We start from the raw sequence: 23,092 nt of genomic DNA on the forward strand, positions 1-23,092 counted from the left end.
AAGTGTTGTAGGGAGGACTGGCTATCAGCTGAACAACAAGAGTTGTTAAACAATATTTTCAGAAACAGAGAAGTTTGCAGAGTGGAGAAAGATGACAAGGTTTTTTGGTGTGCTTCCTCTTCAGGGGAATACTCAGTAAAGCTGGGGTATATATTGAAATCACCGTGGGGGGGGAACAATTTTGAAGTAGGTGACCTTTGCTGGCATAAGGATTGTCTCCAGAAGGCTGGTTCCTTTGCAGGGTTGGCAGTGCAAGGCAAAATTTTAACAGGGGAGTGGTGGAAAAGGTTGGGGTTTTGTGGTTCGACTAGATGTGTTATGTGCAGCCAACATGAGAAATAGGTGGACCATCTTCTTCTGAAATTGTCCAAATGTATTGGCTTGTTGGAAAATGATGAGGATTAAACTAGAATGGCAGAAAACTTGGATGCCTACCTTAAGAACCTTTTCTGAAAGTTGGTTGAGGCCAAACATGGAATCAGTTCTGTCAAGTGTTTGAAAGGTAATTCCCTCTATTGTGATATGGGAGATTTGGAAGGAGAGGAAAAGACGTATTTTCAGGAGAAGGTGGAATCCTTGGAAAGGCTTATGGGGCGCATCAACCACTCAATTGAAGGAGTAATGAGTTCTGCAACCTTGAGGAGGGGCTCTTCTTTACTGCCTTTCTGAAAATTTGATGGTTGGATTAAGAAAGAGAGGCCACGTATAAAGATTATGAATGCTAACTGCTGGAAGCCGAAAAATAGAGATGGGGTTAGATTGGAGGTAAATAGATGGATGGCACCAAAGGAGGGCTGGATTAAGGTGAATTTTGATGGTGCTATCAAAGGGAACCTGGGCCCTTCAAAGGGCAAGGGTTATAGTCCGAAATCATGTAGGGGATACTCTTGCCTATCGAGCTAAAAGATTGGAGTATGGGACAAATAATATTGCAGAGATGAAGGTGGCTTTGTTGGCTATTCATTATGCCAAAAAAGTAGCCAACAAAGTTGGATATTCATTATGCCAAAAAAGTAGCCAACAAAGTGGGGGTAGTGAAATTGCATTTAGAAGGTGACTCTATGGTAGTTATTGAGGCAATAAAACAGAAAAGGATCTCTACCTGGCACTTACAGAACTCAGTTATGCACATTACAGAGAGCTTACGGGATTTTGAGGATTTTATTGTAAATCATATTAAGGGAGAGGAAAATGCTGAAGCAGATTCTTTATCAAAATGGGTGACTACGTTTAAGGAGATTGGCAAGTTTGAATTGAAGTTTTTGGCCGTTGGGCAGGGACGTTGATGCAGGGAGTGTAATTCTTTTTTTTTAAATTTAATCAGAAAGAGTTTTCATATTTATTTGTTTCACGACCCAAACCTGCAAGCGTAAAGGAGTGTAAAGTAAAGATGATGTTAGAGTCGAGGTAAATAATTTTTTGCACGGGTTGGCAGAGTGGCGGCATTGATCATTAATTGCCTTTCTTATTTTTATGAGAGTTTGAAAGGACTGTCAGCCAAGGCGTCTGAAAATCTTTATAAACAAAGCGTGAGATGGTTTTTGCAGTGTTTTCCAAATTAGAGAAGGGCTGGCTATTGGTGCGGTTTGAGGTGAAGGAAATTTACGCAGACCAGTGGTGGGAAGAAGAATTTGGGGAGAATGGAACCTATCTTTACCTTCAGGTTGAGGAAGCAGCATAAGGCACTTTTTGGGCCAGTGGTGGATCATCAACTGAAGCTGTTGTTAAAATCCCCATGCCAAGAAGTGATAGAGCAGTTCAGAGGAAATTGGGGAGTTTGCTCCAGGAGGCTAAACACCACTGGAAGATTAATGCAGACATAGCGGCAATGATTATGGTGTGGGGTTTGCAGGTGGTGAAATGGGCAATGGATTGCTCTTTCCAGAAGATTTGATCATGGGTTTAGACTCACTGTTGGAATGGGGCTTTCCAGGCTATGGATTCAATTACTGAGAATGTTTTGAAGATGAGGAGGAAGGGAATTCAGTGGGCTGTTATTCTTTCCTTTGGTGGCCGAAGCAAATTGACCACGAAGTGAATTGACCAGTGTCCTTATAAAGAAAAAATTGCAGAGGAATGGCAGAAACTTAAAGATGAGGTAATGATTTATTAGGAAGAGAATACTAGGAGGGTTTTTGGCTTTCCGGTGGCTCATCCAAAGAGGTGCAGGTCTGCACTTCAAAGGCACCACGACTAGTGGTGCATGTGCATTTTCCAAACATGTAAAACAAGGGCTTGCTGGTTTTTTGAATTTTTGAAGCTCTGGTTTTTGGAGGCTGGTTTTGATGAGCTTGCTGGCTTGTGGGAATGTTTTAAAGGGCTTGCTGGTTTCTTGGTGGCTGTTTTTGATGATCCATGAAGATTAAAACAGAACATGAAAAGAAATGAAGGGATTTGAAGGGGGGATGGCAGCGTAATGACCTGTTTGATGAAGCATAAAGGCATAAAGGTGAAGCAAACTGAGCTCGGTGATTATGGCACGGAAGGGAAGGACATGTTTTTTATATTCGATCATTATGTTGAACCTGCAGAATGTAAGCCTGGAGCAGGGTGAATGTGCATCTGTTGTCTAATGTCTCAGGGTGGGGTGTTTATCACTTTTGTAAAGTGGAGATGTTTAAATGTTTATATGGGTAGTGATTATTGTTAACGTATAGCCTCTGTAGAAGTAATATTGTTCATCAGACAATGTGCAAATCTATATCAGGTTTATCTAATAACAGTCATTGATGTTATTTACATATATGCATGTTTAGATAATCATCTTATATTAAATGATTGGTATTACTATCGGCAGGCAATATCTTGTTTAAGATTATCGGCGGACATCTTATGCCATCAGGAGTCTTACTACCGATCATGTGTTGATTTAGTTTAAACTAACTATTAGTTAGTTATGCCTTTGTAGAGGCATGACCCTACGTGGCCAAAGGCCATATAGAGTCATGACTCTACGGAGCATGACTCTTTGCATATCTATATAAACAGAATGCAGATCGATGGGAATGTCATCAATCTAAAGCATCACAGACCCAGCGATCTGCATATTAAACCTTGCAGAATATTTTCCAGAATTCCCCTCTGCGATCTAATTTGGAAGACTATCATTATATTCATTCTACAGTCTGTATTATCATCAATATACAATGAAGGAGATTCGGCATCTCAGCAATTCGAGATCATCATTATTTGAAGGACAACTCTGCACTACAATTATTCAAGTAAGAGTATCTATTGATATCCATATTTATTGTAATAGTTTTCTCTATCAGAGATCCCTAAAACTAGCATGGTATCAAAGCCATTCTGATAAGAAAATCTATTACTCAGAATTAAATCTAAAGTCTCAGATTTACAAAAGTTAAATTATATTCTTCAATCAAAATGGTGAATCATGTAAGGCTGGAATATAGGCTTGAGGGCGCATTAAATTTCTCATCATGGAAAATTAGAGTCATGATAATATTAAGAGAATGGAATTAGAAGAGTATATTGAAACGAAAATATCCATGCCTGAAAATGATCCAGAGAAAGTAACATGGAAAAGACACAATAACAAAGCAATGAAAATTATAATAGATTCTGTAAAAGATCATATTCTTCCATCCATATCCAGTCTCAAGACTACATTTCAGATGTTCTCCACTATAAGAGATACGTTTGAAATCAACAATACTAGAAGATTATTAACCCTAAAACACGATCTACTATATATAAAGATGAAAAATGGAGAATTTATTACATCCTACTTTTTAAAGATTTTAGAATTAAAAGATCAACTTGCAACAATGGAAAATCGAGTTGATGACAAAGAACTCAGCATGATAGCACTAAGAGGTCTTCCTCTATCTTGGGAAACATTTATTCAAGGTTTAAGCTCTCAACCCAAACTCCCTAAATTTGATTAATTAAAGAATGAATGCACACAAAAAGAATCGAGATTAGTCTCAAGAGGACTATGTACAAATCAAGAGGGAGACATTCAAGCACTCCATGTAAATTCAAACAAGAAAAGAAAATTCAAACATAATAAAAGGGAATCTAACAAATCATATAAGCAATGTGATTGGTCCAAAGTTAGATGTTTCAATTGTGATAAAATTGGTCACTCCCATAACTTCTGCCCTGAAAAAAACAGAATTCAAGCAGCCTTAGCAGAAATCAAAGAGAGGAAGTAGAGAAGAAAGAAAAAGAAAACTATGCTTTTTACTTAGCCCTTTCAAGTGAATTAAACTCAAACCACAACACTTGGATCATAGACAGTGGAGCATCTCGACACATCACCGGAATTAAAGACAAATTTGAAACTTTCTCAGAACAATCCTCAGAAGAAGTTACCATTGGAGATAACTCTACTCATCCTATCAAAGGCATTGGTTCCTGTTCAATTTACCTAAATTCAGGAATTACTCTCCAACTAAAAAATGTTTTATATGTACCAAGAATAAAAAGAAACCTGGTCTCTATTTCAGGTCTTGCAGATCAAAGATTCAGAATCACATTCCAAGAGGACAAAGTTCTATCTTGGCCAAAGAACTCTACTATCAAGAAAGCCATTTCCATTGGATTTAGAGATGGAAGTCTATATAAACTTTGTAATAATCAAAACCTAGCTCTTAGTCATGAAACTTCAAATTCCACCGAAATTTGGCATAGGAGGCTAGGTCACCTTCACTATCGTACATTATCATCCATAGAAAAAATTGTAAAAGGTTCGCCTAGTCTCAAAACTGATCACTTACGTATTTGCAAAGGATGTGCTTTAGGCAAAGATACTAACCAATCATTTCCTAAAAGTGTTTCACAAATCAAAAACCATTCTTGAACTGATTCACGCTGATCTTTGCAATCCTATGTCTGTACCTTCTCTTAACGGGTGCTTCTTTTATGTAATTTTTATTGATGATTACTCTAGAAAAACTGGATCTACTTTCTGAAATAGAAAGAATCAACTGATGTATTATCAAAATTCAAAGAATTCAAAACCCTAGTTGAAAATCAGTCAAGACAGAAAATTAAAAATACTAAGGTCAGACAATGCAGGTGAATACATCTCCAAAAATTTTAAAAACTTTTGCATTGTTGTAGGTGTTAGTGTAGTTTTTTATTTTTCCTATTTTGCTAGATTTTTCCTACACTTTTAATAATCTTGCTTAGGTTAATAAAGCATGTCTTATTAGGTGAATGGTTGTGAGGTGTCACCTTCCTACATGTGAGCATCCATTAGCTATCTTGGGAAGATACTTTGCTATCTTTAGTCCGATAGATAGTTGCTCCTCATTGGTTGGTGTTGCCACCTCCTCCCTCTTCCTAGCCTATATAAGCATGCTACCTGGCTTGTATTTGCATCTCTTGTTTTTGCATCCTCTTAATGCTATTTTGCTTCTAGCATTTGCATTACTCTCTTGCAGACTAACTCTATGATGCTATTTTGATTTTGTATCATTTGCATTCATAGTTTAGATATTTATTCTTTGCACTAGTTTTCTGGGTTATTAATCTTATCAGATTCTAACATGGTATCAAAGCTTTTCTATGTGCAAGAGTAGATTTTAGTTTCCTTATTTAAGAGACTTGGGGGGGGGGGGGGGGGGGGCTAAAAAACTTTATTGTAGTTTTTTGAAAAAACGAAGTATGTTCTTCTCTTGCATCTTTGGATGATCCTGAGAATCAGAAAAGTTTTGACAAAAACGATTTTTCTCTGGGGTTTCAATCTCAAATCTGACAACCAACTTGCATATTTGGAGTTTTCAATCAGTATTGCAGGTTCTAGCATGCCATTGATGGACTTAGGAAGCTGATCCAGCATTTGCATGTCATATTTTGGTTGCTGGGGTCGTTTTTTGATTTTTGGAGCCGTTTTTTACTGTTAAAGGCGTCTGATTTACACTACAGCAGCATCTTCTGTACATCATCAAGAAAAACGCTTTTTGGGTTTTGTTCGCAGCCCCGAAAAACCATCTGGGTATCTTTTAGATTTTGCATGCAAGTTGTATATTTTGCAGAATCGAGCATGAAAAGCTACAGCCATACCCCTCTCCATTGGCAGTTGCAGATTTGAACGCAGTTTTCAAATGTCTCGTTCTTGCTCATATGAACTCTGATTTTGATGATTCTTGTTATGAACTTGACTAGTGGAGTTGTTTTTTGATTTTCATGCATGAATTCTTCAGAAATTGCAGATTCTCAGCCGTGATTGTGCACAGTTCTCGTTTTGAAAACTTCGGAGGATCATAACTTTCTCATACGAGCTCGTATCGAGGCGATTCTTTTTTTGAAAGTGCAAGATTTTTCGAATAGATCCCAGTGGTGCTATTTGTCTCTTTGATTATTGTGCCCAAGTTTCACTTTTAGCATATGCTCTTCATGAGGGTTTGTAATGCATTGAAATCAAGACCACTAAGTATTTCTTTCTAGTGGTAGTTGTAAACGCACTAAAATAAAGTGCCAAATCATATTTCTTTGGGGGGGGATTCTTTGATTGAGTAAAAAAGGGGGGGCATTGTCGTGGTTGGGTTCTCTTCTTTTTAGCATTTCTTCTCTGCATTTCTTCATCATGGATCAAACAAATATGCCCATCCTAACTCCATACAATTACTTTGAGTGGAAATCACGCATGATAATTCACTTAAGAAAAGCTGGATTAAATAGGATAACTATGGGACTTGAAACTGAACCTGCTAAAGATGAAGATAAGCCTAAGTGGTTTAACAAATGTGATGAGGCATATGGAACATTGCGTTTGTCTGTTTCTCCTGACTTGCTATTTCACATTGAGTCTTTGGATACATCGAATGAAGTATGGACAAAGCTAAAAACACTATTTGGCACACAAGATTCAATGAGGGATCATATGTTGGAAAATGAATTAATTAGTTGAGTCCAGGCAATTTCAACACAATCCAAGATTTTTTCACCAAATTGAAATCACTAAAGCTACAATTAAAACAATGTGGAATTGAAAAGAAAGATGAACAACTGATTCTTAGTATTCTCTCTAAGCTAAGTTCAGAATATTCTGTGTTTGTCTCTACCTTCTATGCTACTAAGGGTGCACTTGGTACTCAATTCACCATGCCATCTTTAGATGATTTTGCTGTCAATCTCACTCGAAAACAGGACAAGCTAATCCAAATGGGCACTTTTAAGTCCTCTAAGTCACATGCCTTGGCTGCCAACCAAGACACAAAAGAACAACAAGGACAAAGTAGTAACAACAATAGTAAGGACAAGAAACAAAAGAATAGCGAGGAGAAGAAGGATCAGATATCGATTTCTTCAAAAGCAACTATTGATACACCATCTTCCAAGGGCGATAAGCCTAATAAAGAAAAGGTCAAATGTGCCTATTGTAAAAGACCTGGTCATGATGAACATAAATGTTTGCAGAAACAACTTGATCACTTGACATACATTCTTGAGAAGAATAATATCAGTGTTCCTGAGTCTATCAAACAAAGTTCTAATGAAGGGTCTAACAAAGAAAAAGAAAATAGCAAGGAAAGGGCAAGGCTCTTTTTGCAGTTGCTTCCTCAACATCCACTTGGGTTCTTGATTCGGGTACTTCACACCACATGGCTTCATCTAAGGAAGAAATTGCATCCTTGGAGCCATGTACTATGCCTACTATGTTGATGGGTGATAACACTCCTAGTGAGGTGTGTGGGAGAGGGTCTGTTGATGTGGGAGATGACACATTCCATGATGTTCCTTGTGTACCCTCATTGTCAACTAATCTCCTATGGGTATACCAGATCACTCACACAGGTTTAGGCAAGCAGGTTGAGTTCACTCCTCATTCAGTGGAGATACGTGAGTTACACAATGATTCTACAGTTGCAGTTGGGAGAGCAGATCATCAGTCACGACTCTATATGTTTTCTCACTTTGTTCCTGATCCTCCTTTGACTATTTTGCTCACTCACTCTAATGATATGAGCAGATTATGGCATGAGTGGTTTGGCCATCTTAACTTCCACTACTTGCATCAGCTTAACCAACAGAGCATGGTCACAGGGTTGCCTTCTACTTTGACATTGGAGTCCCTTGGAATACATGATAGATCTTCTAATGGGTCAAATTCACTTGAGCAGTCTTCTACCTCCACTTTTGATGCAAAGAGTGATTCAGAGGATTCACCTCCTTCCTCTCCTAGTCATCATTCACAGGTTGATGATTCTCCTCTAGATTCTCCATCTTTTGGTCCACTTTGGGCTAGACAGACCTTGCAATTTGCAGGTGATTGGGTTGGGGATCCATCAGACACCAAGTAGACTCGTTCACAATTCCAGGATGCTCTACATATCTTCATTGCTACTGCCTCAAATCCACAGTCCTTTCATGAGGCTTCTGGTATTTCTGAGTGGGATATAGCTATGCACGAAGAGTATAGTTCCTTGATGAAGAACCACACTTGGGATCTTGTCCCTTTTCCTAAGGGAAGAAAACTTGTTCAATGTAAGTGGATCTACCAAACAAAATTTGCAAGTTTTGTTGGGGGTGTGGGATGCTTCATCTTTTGGGGGGGCCTCTTCCTCTCACTTGGAGTCCTAATTTTCTTTGGGGAGTCTCTTTCTCTCTCTTTTGGGGGAATTTTATGTATATGAGTACCTCATCAAGCTTGACTTGCCGGGACCCATTTCTACATCCACCTAAGCTTTGCTTATGGGGGGGCGTTAGTGTAGTTTTTTATTTTTCCTATTTTGCTAGGTTTTTCCTACACTTTTAATAATCTTGCTTAAGTTAATAAAGCATGTCTTATTAGGTGAATGGTTGTGAGGTGTCACCTTCCTACATGTGAGCATCCATTAGCTATCTTGGAAAGATACTTTGCTATCTTTAGTCCGATAGATGGTTGCTCGTCATTGGTTGGTGTTGCCACCTCCTCCCTCTTCCTAGCCTATATAAGCATGCTACCTAGCTTGTATTTGCATCTCTTGTTTTTGCATCCTCTTAATGCTATTTTGCTTCCAGCATTTGCATTATTCTCTTGGAGACTAACTCTATGATGTTATTTTGATTTTGTATCATTTGCATTCATAGTTTAGATATTTATTCTTTGCACTAGTTTTCTGAGTTATTAATCTTATCAGATTCTAACAGTAGAGATTAAGAGGGAGTTTTCTCTACCATATAATTCTCAACATAATGGAGTTGCAAAACATAAAATATATCAATTGTTGAATCAGCCAGAGATGATGCACGATCAAAACCTTCATACTTCCTTCTCAACAGAAGCATCTAACACTGTAGTCTACATTCAAAATAGATGTCCACACTCAGTATTAGAGAACACCACTCTTGAAGAAGTATTTACAGGCATTAAACCAGATCTAAGTCATCTAAGAATATTTGGATGTCCTATTTATATCCACATTCCTAAAGAGAAAAGAACAAAACTAGAACCATCTAGAAAGAAGGGGATACTCATTAGATACAGTGAAACAACAAAAGGTTATTGGGTCTTCATTCTAGGTCAAAGCACAATTGAGACTAGTAGAGATGTGAAATTTGAAGAAAATATCGCCTTTAATATTTCTAGAAACAATGATGAACTTATTACTGAATCTATTCCTAAAGTAGATGAAAATCATCAAGCAGAAATTGAGAAGGAGAATGATATTGAACCATCCTCTACCACTACATCTAATCATGAAGATTCTGAAAATGTCAACAATAAAAAGAGGCCACTTTGGGCTGAGTAAATGATAGAAGAAAATCAAGTTGAGCCTAATGAAGTGATTCAAGAAAGTAAAAAAACGACAAATCAATCATATTATGTTGCATTATTAACTAAACTTATAAAAACTGAACCTTCATATGTTAAAGAAGCACTTTCAAATCAGTCTTGGAAAGAAGCAATGACTGAAGAATATAACTCGATACTAAAAAATGATGTATGGGATGTTGTACCATGATCTAAAAACAAATCAGTCGTTTCTTCAAAATGGTTGTTTAAAATTAAGCATGCATCTGATGGCAGCATTGAAAAGTACAAAGTCAGATTTGTAGCACGAGGTTTCTCACAGAAAGAAGGCATTGATTATGAAGAAACATTTGCACCAATTGCTAGATATACTTCAGTTAGAACCATCTTGGCTATCGCAGCATCCAAGGGATGGAAGGTTCATCAAATGGATTTCAAAACAGCACTCCTAAATGGCAAAATTGAAGAAGTTTATATCGAGCAACCGGAGGGATTCAGCACTCATGACAACAAAACTCACATTTGTAAATTAAGGAGAGCTCTATATTTTCTCAAACAGGCTCCCAAAGTGTGGTATGAAAGGATAGACAACTATTTAATGAAGTTAGGATATTCTAAAAATGAAGCTGATCCTAACTTATACTTCAAAATAGACGGTGATGATATGATTATTCTTGTGTTATATGTTGATGATTTGTTAATAACAGGTGAAGAACATATAATTAATAAAGAAACGCAAACAAGAACTCACAGCAGAGTTTGAAATGAAAGATTTGGGTCATCTTCCCTACTTTCTTGGATTGGAAGTCTAGCAACAGGATAATTATATTTTTCTAAATCAAGGAAAATATACAATTGACATTTTAACAAAAATTGGAATGATGGAATGTAAACCAGCTTCTACTCCTCTGGAAGTCAATCTACACAAGTTGAAGGATGATATGATCAAATCAGAACCTACAGATTCTACTTACTACAGGCAAATCATTGGGTCTTTAATGCATTTGATGAATACTCGTCCTGACATATGCTATGCTACTAACACCTTGAGCCAGTTTATGTGTGCACCAAAGAAGATACATCTACATGCAGCAAAACACATTTTGAGATATCTAAAGAGTAATATTGGCATGGGAATCACATATGATAAAGTCAACATCGAACTTCATGGATATTTTGATTCCGATTGGGCAAGTAGTCCTATTGAACGTAAGAGTACTTCTAGATGTTGCTTCAATCTAGGATCTGGAATGGTTTCTTGGTTCAGTAGAAAACAGTCTTCAGTTGCATTAAGTTCTATTGAAGCAGAATACATTGCATCTTCCTTGGGTACTAGAGAAGCAATATGGCTGCGGAAGTTCTTAGTGGATTTGTTCAAAAGACGTTTGAAGCCCACTAAGATTCATTGTGATAATCAAAGTTGCATCAAGCTTTCAACTAATCCGGTTTTCCACAATCGTTCCAAACATATTGAAATTCCTTACCATTACATTAGAGATATGGTGAATCGAGGAATCATTCAACTGGAGTACATCAATACGAATGAGCAGACAGCATATATCTTTACTAAGCATCTTGCTAAAGTGAAGTTGAAATACTTTAGAGAAAAACTTGGTATAATTATTTTGTAATATTGAATATTGAATTTAATTTTCAATTCATGTGAGTTTATGCTTCTATTGTTGTTTAGTTGCATCAGATATGTAATGAAAGGTGACGATATTCCATGGACATATATATTCAGAAGGTAATCATTTGTAAGGTGATGATCTTGCAAATGATAGGCCTGTTATCATGGACATCTCTAGCTATTGTTTCGAACAATTAGAGATCATAGATAACGAACCCAGTATGTTACCATGGACATCTCTAGATATTGTTTCGGACAATTAGAGATCATGAGTAATGAATCTATTATGTTATCACAAACATATCTAGATATTGTTTCAGACAATTAGAAATCATAGATAACATATCCATCATGTTTACTCTAGATATTGTTTTGGACAATTAGAGATCATAATATATGTTATGATAGTGTTCATAGCATGGTGATTTTAATTATTTGACTAGTCACTGTTTCAGAGTGTTAAGATCAGATAAAGTATTCAGATATTCTATTCTGAAGGTGTATTACTTCTCCCTTGCTAAGAGGGAGTGTTGATGTACAGCCTCTATAGAAGTAATGTTGTTCATCAGACAATGTGCAAATCTATATCAGGTTTATCTAATAACAGTCATTGATGTTATTTGCATATATACATGTTTAGATAATCATCTTGTATTAGATGATTGGTATTACTATCGGCAGGCAATATCTTGTTTAAGATTATCGGTGGACATCTTATGCCATCGGGAGTCTTACTACCAATCATGTGTTGATTTAGTTTAAACTAACTATTAGTTAGTTGTGCCTCCGTAGAAGCATGACCCTACATGGCCAAAGGCCATGTAGAGTCATGACTCTACGGGACATGACTCTTTGCATATCTATATAAACAGAATGCAGATCAATGGGAATGTCATCAATCTAAGGCATCACAGACCCAGCGATCTACATATTAAACCTTGCACAATATTTTCCAGAATACCTCTCTACGATATAATATGGAAGACTATCATTATATTCATTCTACAGTCTGTATTATCATCAATATACAGTGAAGGAGATTCAGCTTCTCAGCAATTTAAGATCACCATTATTTGGAGGACAACTCTGCACTACAGTTATTCAAGTAAGAGTATCTATTGATATCCATATTTATTGTAATAGGTTTATCTATCAAAGATCACTAAAACTAACAATTATGTATTAGGGCTGCTTTGGCCTTATAAGGCTTTTTTAGAAGCCTTTGTTGCTTCGGCCTGATAAGGCTTTTTTAGAAGCCTTTGATGTTTATTTACGTAACTCTTAGTTCTATATATTAATAAAAGAAACTTGTTACCAACCAAAAAAAAAAACAGTTAAGTCCAATACAACCATTTACGGTGTCTTGCCCCAGACATGAATTTGAGAATAAAAGATTTACACAAACAAGAAAAACTCTTGACAGAAAATCAAATTGAAACCAGCAGCTCAAGTAAAAGACATTGAATGCATGATTGCAAACTTCATAGTTGGAATTACAGATGCAAACATGTTATGGTGAGCATAGAATTTCAGTTGCAATATTATAGTTCAACAGGGATAAAGAAGAGATTTGTCTCATTCGCTTCATTAGCTAGCATTGATTTCCAAATTTATTGTCCATTTCCATTGCCCCAGGACAATTATGTCTTAGATACAAATAGACACCAAATTTTAGATGTGAAGTTCAAAACTAATGTTACGCCACAACATTCAATTGAGTAAGGAAGGTGTCGGAGACGAAAACAAAGTGAAAATTAATGTGAACACTGAATAATAAAACATCCCATGCAACATATTTTTCCTAGGATTTCAACTGTAAACTACATGCCTTTGCAAATTGAAGAATGCATTGTGATATCTTACCCATTATTGCAGCAAGCACAAATCGATTATCTAAACTCCAAACTATCATATTTACACCGCGAGGAGTAGGAAGCATTCTCTGCCTAGGTCCCCCTGGAGGCTGCTGAGGAGGCATTGGCGGGGGTGGAACTTTCAAGTGATATGCTCTTATCCAACGCCCTCCCCTGCTCTGCAATCATATTAACAGAGTCAATGTTGAAAACTAGTTAAAGCGAGAAAATATTCACTGTCCACTATTTATACAAGATAAGGTGGAGATTAAAACAAAGGTAATAAAATTTATGAAAATGCAACAGATTTTAAACAAAAGCACAACAGACTCACATGGGCTCTACGTGATTTGGGAATCCAAATTATAGCACTGCCATCCCGAGAACATGTAACAATATTATCGTGAGGGAACCTGACAAGAAAAATTGCTTATATAAATACTCTGCATGAAACTTGTGGCTTTATAATTAGATTTAAATATGATACAAACACAACAAATAGAAAAGTTCAACTGGTAATGCATATCAAGAGTAGCTAACCTAGCTGTCTTAAGGCTTATTACCACAGATATTCTTTTAAATGCATGTCAAGTTACAGATGTAACTTCTCTACATGAAATCTGTGACTTTGATAATTAAATTTAACAGTGATACAAACACAACAAATATAAAAGTTCACCTAGTGATGCATGTAACCATATCCAAAATAGTAAACCTAGCTAGATAGTTATTATGCTAATTCCTACTCCGCTTCGTGGCCAAACAATGACACATAAAACTGATAAAAGATGATTTGATCTTGACCTCACATGTCCTAATAAATGAACATCAAGTTGCATATATGGGAATTTGACAAACCATGAATTTTTGAACTTCGGCAATTTCTCCTCCTTTGTGCTGTCAGCTGACAATGATCTGGCTGTGACTGCAGAACCACTTCAAGATGGAAAAGGGGAAAACAAAATGCAACTGATTAGCCAGAGAGATTTTTGAGAAAGCTAATAATTTATTTTTTAAATGTGATATATGCAAGCATAAGTTACCTGAACTGTACATAGTTGACATCATTCTCATGACCTGCCAAAACATCCAGTTCATGATTAACTTGATTGCCGACCTCACCACTCCACCTGCAAGCACTCCAAACCTGATTCAAATAACACACATGATATATTAATGTTGCTGATTTGATTCTGTGCATCCATCAACAATGGTAATTGCAAACACAAACATTATCCTATCAAATGTCCTACCCTTGCTATAGTGTCAGAACTGCCAGTTACAAATATACTTCCATTTGCATTGAAAGCACAGCAGAGGATCTGACTTCCACGTTGGCTCACATACTGAGAGGGATCATTGGCCTTTAAGCCATTAGTTCTTGCACCTGCAAACAGACCCTCATATGATTATATAATTAAATAAATAAATAGGAAATGTATGTAAACTAACACATGTCAACTCGCCTGCTGTGTTTTCCACAGGCCTTGCAACATAAACTCGTGGGTTGATATTAAAATCACGAGCGTCCCAGAGCCGACATGTTCCATCATCGGATGACCTTAAGCACACCACACACAAGAATATCACATATTACTTGGGTTGAAAGATAGAATCCACTCTAATAATATCAGATTTAATTTGAATTTGAATATTGCATTACCATTAATGCATATCAACTTCATAGCAAGATAACAAAAATCTATGAAGTTGTAAATAATAATTAATGAAGTTGTTACAATCAAAATTATAGTAAATGCCAATACTTCCAAATTTGATACTAAATCAGTTTCCTCATTGAGACAAACTATGCACAGTTAACAGTCATATGAAGTTGATAAGTTTGAGTGGTGGAGATTATTCAAGTTACACATAAATGAACATGCAATTTTGAAAGATAGTAATGAGTATGTTTAAGCATTTGATATTCAATAAACTGAGTCTGCACGTTTTACACATTAGCTTCTCTTGTATGCTAACATTATTAACCTTTTCTATATCATTACATTCAAGTGGTGCAAAAGAAAGGCATCTAATGGTTTTATTGTGACGTGTTGAATAGCAAACAAATTACTTCACCAACTTAACAAAATGTCACAAGATGCTTACGATAAGAGATGATGTTCACACCCCATCCGAGGACTGAAAGCAATTGCAGTAACAGCTCCCATATGACCTCGTAAAACAGATAACGGTAGGCCATCTGGCAATCGCCACTACAACCAACAGAAAATAAAAGTTAATTTAACAACTAAATTAAACAAAGCTATCATAACTGGACCACAGTGCGACTAATTTTGGCATTTTTTCTGAGCTAAATAAAGGGGAGGGCGGAAGTGGGAAAAGATCTCACAACTCGAATGATGCAATCATTTGAAGCTGATGCCACCAAGGCATTGTTTGAACTTACAGCCAAATCAGTAATATCTCCCTGAAAAAGAATTGTCAGTGCATATTTAAAATGACAAATACTTAAGCACTGTTAATCAAAACTTGACATTGAGATGGCACCTCGTGTCCCCGACAACTAGACAAGCAAAATCCTGTTTCCATGGACCAAATTTTGACAAGGCGGTCATCAGAACCAGTAATGACATACTGCCCAGATCGATCAAAAATTGCTGCAGATTTATATCAACATACAAACATATCACATCAGTTATATCTAGTTTCCACATAACTTCACACCAAAACCACCACTACAATATCCATAAACAGATATGTTTCATTTAACTCAGAACAAAACAACTAACATTCCTGCAGGTAAAGAGTTTATCACAAGCACCAATTCAAAAATAGAGCTTACATTTGGTCACCAAGAGTGAAATTCAATAAGCATTTGAACCATTTTCATGTGAGAAAATGATGTAATAAACAATTTCAAACTTCAGTGACTATTTCATAATTGATATTTATAGTGTCTCTCCACCTCAGCAGCTGTAGACAGTCTGCATTGAAAGTGAAGAGGAAATGTGATGATTGGAAAAGTCAGGTCTCAGGAGTGCAAGACCATGTGGGTCCTAGTTGCCCAGGCTCAATGCAATTCAATAAGTTCTAAAATGGGACTTCATCACTAAAAACAATGTAACAGGAATTTGGAATGGACTGGCATGGATCATGCAAGACCATATGGGTCTTAGTTGCCCAGGCTCAATGCAACTCAAAAAAAGTCCATGAATGGGACTTCATCATTAAAAACAATGTAAAAAGGATATGGAATTGACTGGCATGGATCAAAATGGTATGGAACACCTCTGAGAAGCAGTACGCAGAGAATTCACTAGATTCTGCAGCAGACATATCATAAAGCAGCAAAAGAAAAACTAGTAACGCATCGAGCAGGTATTCATGTGGTCAGTGAATTGAAATTTGGAAAGTTTGGCACTTAATCTACAGTTTGGAAATTTAATATTCCATCTTCTTGTCTTTGGGGAGGTGAGGAAAGCTTATTAATACTTCACCACATTTACGAGAGTTATTTCTCATGTAAAACTATTGATTTAGGACAAAGCAAGTGCACACACAAGCATATATGTAGCAAAATATGAGAGTTATTTCACGAGTATGAATGTATAGTTTATGTTTCAAGTACAGGAAAGTCTCTACTGGAGTTTGCTGAACCCAAGTTGACTTCCAAACTCACCCACACATCCTTTTACATAGTGGAAACGGTAGTAGTTGATCCTTATGATGGACAAACTGAGTTTTCCCCTGTTCAAATAGCTTGTTTATTGTCCTTAATTCCAAGTTATCCCACTATGGTGATCAGCAGCATGACCATAAAAAATCCAGTGTTATTCGGGGACACGTTTCCTGCAAAATTTGACCCGTCCCTGTTTCCCGGACATCACGGAAACCCGGAAACTTCTGGAAACCTTTCCCTTGGTTGTTCCATAAAATTATGTTTCAATTTTGATAATTTGTTTGATTTCCACTCTCGTGTGAACTCTAAAGTTAAATTATTTCACACAAACATTATATGTTAAGGTTCTACACTTCATATAAGCTTGCTTTATCCGTGATTTTATATGAATATTTAAATTTTCCCTATTTTTTGTATATGTATTCCCACTGCTGTCCCCTGCTCTGAGAAAAAAAAATCTGTCCCGGAAACCCATTTCCCTGTCCTACCACTCCCTCATCCTGGAAACCTGGGATAGCATATGCCATAGAGAATATCAGATTCCTTCAAGGCCTCAGCGTGAAAAACATTCCCTTCAGCCACACTTCATATTTCCTGGAAAATAAATGTTCTAATGAGATCAGACCCTTAGGAATTTTGTTTCCCTTTAATTGTATCATGTCATCACTAGCCAGACTCTTGTGGAGAAAGATACAAATCATCACACTCATATCCTCCCCTTAGATTAAGGGGGGGAATACAACAACACAAAATTCGCCACCTACTTTAAGGAAAATGGTACACATGTCATCAAAATTGAGCTGCCAAATGACATAATCATATTATCATAGAGATGGTATTGTTGATGTTATTATAGCTATGGTCAGATTCCTTCAGTCCAGCATAGATAACATAAATTGTTGTTATAATATAATTAAATTATTGATAATATAATTATATTATATGATAATGTAATAATATAATATGATAATGTAAGTGTCAGTATGATAATATAATTAACATTATATTATTATAATATAATTTAATATATAAATATAATATAATAGTTATATTATATATTTGTATAATTGTTATATTATATTATTATATATTAAGGGAAGAGTGGTGAGCATTGGTGAAGAGTCACCAACAATAAGTATAAAAGAAAGAAATAATTCTTCATCTTTGACAAGTTGAAGAAAATGATATACAATCAGATTAAACTTGTAGAAAATAACATGGTATCAGAGCAGAAGAACTGTCTGTGTGTTGAAGATGAACTTCCACAGGATCTACACTGAAGATTCAGATAATTATTTGAGAAGTGATGGCAGTGTGGTTAATACGAATGGTTGTTGAATTGACAGCAGTGTGGATAGTTGTTTAAGAAATTCTTTCACAGTCTCCCTGGCGTTGTTTAGAGGCCAACAAAATTGACAAAGATGGACACTCATTGAGAAAGTTTGTTGTCTCTCACTTCCAATTCCTTGAATATGCTGACAAGAACATAGTCTCCTGGGTCGAAGATTTGTGACTTAAACAGAAACACTCCGTAGAGGAGATATCAGAGGTGAACTGCTCGTGGTAGAACGATATCAGATCACTAAACGCATACAAGGTAATGCACAATAAAATTAACAAAAAAAGCCAGATACCACAAACTTTTCAAAAGTCCTCTCTACCTTAAACAGATTATAGATATCATATGAAAAGAATGGAATAAAATGATACAAGGGTTAGGCCAAAGGCCTTAAAATATAATAATGTGTAATACTTTCACCCATTACTTATATTTGGCTATACCTTTATAAAAAACACATGTAATGGTAGTGATGAGATTGCTTGACGAGTGATGCAAGCTGATGTTATTTTATTTGATGGAATTATTGGAGATTTTCATATGTCAATTTGATGAAAAGGGCCAAGAAAACCTTTGAGCAAAAAGTGCAACTGACAAAATTATGTTTGAAATGTCATTAGAATGATATCTGGGCATGCTTGGATTGGAGACCTCCGTGTATAACACACGATTCTTTGTGAGGGTGCAAGTTATTTCTCACATACATTTAAGGTCAAGGATGAGCCATCTTCAATGACCATGAAAGCACTTATAAGGAGAGCCAGGCTTCTTGATACCAAGAACCGTTCTGAAGGATGAGGCGCAAAGAACAACACTGACATCTTATGGTCACCCTCTTGATTACAAAAGAATTGGATATATCTTTTGACCCTTGAAATATTCACACAAAAGACATTAATCTGGCATGGCACATAGGCTGCTACAGCAGCTGACATATGCCAGCTAGGCACACAAGCTGGACAAGCAGGGCACACACACTGCTCAAGCAAACACACAAACGGGTCAAGCTCCTCAAGCTTCAGGTCAAGCTGGTCAAGCTCCTCAAGTAGGTAAGCTGACATACACCAAGTGGCACATAAACTCGACTTCTTAAACAGGTTAAGTTGACATATGCCAGTAGGCACACATGCTCGACAAATGTCGATCTCCTCAAGCAGGACAGATGCCAACAATGGCATCAATGACAAAATATCCAACAGCATACATAGCAAATAGAGACAGAAGTGGCAATATAGGCATACATAGTGACTTATCATAAAGGAAATAATTACTTTCAACGGTGATTACAGAAGGCAGCACTGATCACAATTAATATAACATTAAGTAGTGAATTGAATGATTAATACAACCAAACGATATGGTGGTTCTAATGACTTCATTTGCAAGAACACTGGCCGATTTGTTAAGACAAAAACATAACCAGTGAAAATGTGTGATTTGTTTCTCATGCTGACTGATCCATTTAAGAAGCAACAATAATTAATAAACAAGAGTATTTTGTTTGGAAGTGACTAGTACTTAAGTTGGGCAATTAAGGAAACAGAAGTAATGGAAGGACATCATTCTTCAAAGAGGACCATCTCTCCATTTAGAAGAGATCTAGATATAAAAGAGAGAGAGATTGTAAAGTATGAGGGTGTGTGTGTTCTGCATTTGACAATCAGGAATAAACAGTAACACCGGATATATTAGAAGTCATGAGTATTGGAAAAAGAATTAAGAAGAGAAGATTGAAAAACTAATCCTTGCTAATGTTAAAAAGTGCATATTAATTGGAGTTGCCTCCCTTGAGAGTATGTGTTGTTTGATATGAACATCTCATTTGAAGATGCTATATATTTTCATTTGAGAGATGTTAGCGAAGGTAAGAAACAAGAGATCTTTGAGGAGTACATGCACCCAAGGACATTAGTCAAAAGGAAGATTGCGATCCAATGAAGAGGAGAATATAAAGGAGGATTATGCAAATCTGAAGGATATTTTCAATTTTGTAAGAATTTGCGGCAGAGTTATAGAAAGGAATAAGTGCAGAGTGGGGAAGAGATCTATTGTCACCATTATGCAGTTTGAAGAGAAGAGTTTGTGGAGGAAACGTGACCATTATCCATTGTAGAAGCAACATTACGAAGGTGGAAGTTAAAATGAGGGGGTGGTTCCTGTAAAAGAATAAGAGATTGGTGTCTCCAGTAGGAAACTCTAACAGATTGGTACCTACGACCTTTGTAAAAGAAGCATTTATATAAAAGGATTAATTTGCCAGGGTTTGCTCTCTTCAGGGTTTCCATGTATATCCTATGTTCTGCTTGTGTTACATGGTAGTTAGATTTCGCATAGAAAATTTCAATCTTCTTAATTATATACATGAAGTCCCAACTGAAAGCTAGCTGCCACTGATTTTTGGAGCTCAGTGCTGACAAAATGCTAGCTGTTTTGACTTGACAAGAGAATGGATGTTAAGTACAAAATCGTGCATGGTCTGGCTACTGGCTGCTCAAGTGACATTTACATATAACTATGGGTGAATCAATGGAAGCAATACTGGAAAAACCTCAGTTCTATCACGGACCATGCCTACTGCCATATGTATATATTCAGATAGATGGAACCATTTGTAAACAACATACTGAACTTACACATAAATGACTAGCTACCTAATCTTTGTGTGGCCAGAACTTTAGATCATATTGTGGCGCCTTAACTAGCCAAAATTCATTCAACAAGTTGCCTTTAAGAGACCCTATGTTATTCATCCTGGTTATTTATGCAACCACAAAAAACTAAACTGATTTTTGGTACCTAATAGGGGATCGGTATACTAAGGTAAAATTATTGTCCAAAAAAGCCGGGTCAAGCTATTTAGCTTCGCAAGGAAATCTTATAAGTAGACTATTAGATGAATGCCAGTCCAGGAAAATATATGTTGTCCCTGAGATAGTAGACATGGATACTTCAGCTGAGATCTTCTTGCATGCTGGGACTGACCCAGTGAACAATAGAGATTGGGAAACTCTGTTAACAGCTTGGTTTGATGAAATTGATGTAAGAATGCCCTGTGCTCATTTAGTCATTATCTACTGTGTTCCTCCTCAGGCTCAAATAAGGTTTGATGTTGCTGGTTCCTCTGTCAGGGATTTTCTTGCTGGAAGGCTACACAGATAGTGTAAGCAAGTTCATGGTTCAGCTATGGTTGGTGAAGAGAGCTGCAATATGAAAATTAAAAAGCCCAATATAGCAGTTGACTTCTTCAATTTGGTGAAAACAATTTTCTTGTTTGGCATGATTAATATTAGACTTGCTCTTTTTCTTATATTGCTTTCCAAAACTCTATTTAACGTAACATATGATTATATAACTATTTCTAGCCACCTTAAATACGGGACTAATTAAAATGCAACAAGGATGTAATTTTTAGTCTTTTGCAACAAAAACAAACAATGAATAGGAAATGATTAATCACAATTCCATTTAGTATATAACTAGCATTCTGGGTTCTTAGTTCAATAGAAGAACCGTCATCCGGCGACAAATTAAAACTCATCAGTAGTTAACCCCAAATTTTCATTTCATTAAATGCTCAAATGAAAATTCATATTAAAACAAAGTTGTAAAAAGTACCGCAGTAAACAGCATTTTGATGACCTCTCAGCTTCTTCGTAATCTGTATTTTTTCTAACAAAGCGGATGGCTTTGCTATGGCATAACATGCAGCACGAACAGATGGAGCTCGATGATGCTTTCCAAAACCACCACCAATTTCTCTTAAGCTCAGACCATGAACTTGATTTGCTTGCAAGTGAGGCCAACGGAGATAAGGTTCCCCTTGCTGAGCAGGTCTAATATCTCTTGCCTTCTCAGCTGTTACTCACAAGGCATATCACCATTGTCAAGTTAGAATAGTTAAAGTAAAACAGCCATATTATGAACTATCAATGAATCCCCTAATACATGAATACCAAATGTAAAGATTCAGTTGAATTGGGTTCTCTAAATAATAAGATCTTACGTGGTGTAGACATTATCATTTGTTATTTTGCCTTTTCTGACTGCAAATGTTTTGATACATTCATTACAAGTATACAATTCAAGGCTGTATACAGGTGAAGGGTGCTCATTGTTTTGTAATGAATGTATCAACACATTTAGGAATAAGCAGTCTATCTTATATATGTATCCTACTACATATATAATTTCTACTCAAGAGAAACCATATCAAAACAGAAAGCCAATTTGAATAGTACTACTTGGGAATGAACTATAAATAAATAAATCCAATAAAACTTACATTCTAGAAGAGAAAATGATCCTGATCCTAGAAGTGTGGGAACATCAGCTCCAGTTACAATTTTTGCATCAGATGCTCCAAGAGAAACTGAATTGCTCTTCAACAGCAATTGTTGCAAAAGCTTTACCAGGTGGTTCTTTTCAATATGAGGATATCTGCATAGAGAAAAAAAGAGTAGAGCAATGCATGCCAACGTACCTGCTCAATAAATTACTCAACTTTCACATACTTGCTCATAAACCTTAAAAAAATCAGACACAGAAATTCAGCTATGCACAAGGCAACGAAATTAAGTGGATTTAACCAATTCAATTTCAAGATCATCAAAAGTACGATTTGAACTGACAAAGGAATTTTCAAAATGTCCTTTCTATTTGGAAGGTTTGCAACCACAATAAATTGACAAGCTGACCCGGCCTGGAAAAAAAAAAAATTGGCAAGATCTCATTCCTAAATAAAACCTACAAAGTCCTTGAAAAAGAGAAAAAGATAAAATATAGGATAAGGCTTATTTATCTTCATACGATTCTTGAGTTTTACTATTGATAGGATAAAAACGAGTATTGCACAAGACAACAAAATTAAGTGGATATAACAAATTCAATTTCAAGATCACCAAGAGTACGATTCGAACTGACA

General features: G+C 36.3%; 1 protein-coding gene across 1 annotated transcript in view; it reads right to left on the minus strand.

Annotated features, from left to right (window-relative positions):
* The window catches only part of LOC149561636 (WD40/YVTN repeat and Bromo-WDR9-I-like domain-containing protein), a 129,694-nt gene that overhangs the window by 85,052 nt on the left and 21,550 nt on the right, over positions 1 to 23,092 (minus strand). The window contains exons 4-14 of the mRNA XM_089825218.1: positions 22,454 to 22,608; positions 21,787 to 22,026; positions 15,701 to 15,810; positions 15,543 to 15,620; positions 15,299 to 15,405; positions 14,656 to 14,750; positions 14,443 to 14,576; positions 14,233 to 14,336; positions 14,048 to 14,125; positions 13,524 to 13,602; positions 13,200 to 13,368 (exon numbers count right to left, since the gene is read on the minus strand). Of these exons, the coding sequence (XP_089681344.1) occupies positions 13,200 to 13,368; positions 13,524 to 13,602; positions 14,048 to 14,125; positions 14,233 to 14,336; positions 14,443 to 14,576; positions 14,656 to 14,750; positions 15,299 to 15,405; positions 15,543 to 15,620; positions 15,701 to 15,810; positions 21,787 to 22,026; positions 22,454 to 22,608 (1,349 nt within the window). The remainder of the gene's footprint in view (positions 1 to 13,199; positions 13,369 to 13,523; positions 13,603 to 14,047; positions 14,126 to 14,232; positions 14,337 to 14,442; positions 14,577 to 14,655; positions 14,751 to 15,298; positions 15,406 to 15,542; positions 15,621 to 15,700; positions 15,811 to 21,786; positions 22,027 to 22,453; positions 22,609 to 23,092) is intronic.

Source organism: Cupressus sempervirens, chromosome 4 (genome assembly GCF_028749045.1).
Source record: "Cupressus sempervirens isolate cs-2001-9-10 chromosome 4, ASM2874904v1, whole genome shotgun sequence".
NCBI classification, from domain to species: domain Eukaryota; kingdom Viridiplantae; phylum Streptophyta; class Pinopsida; order Cupressales; family Cupressaceae; genus Cupressus; species Cupressus sempervirens.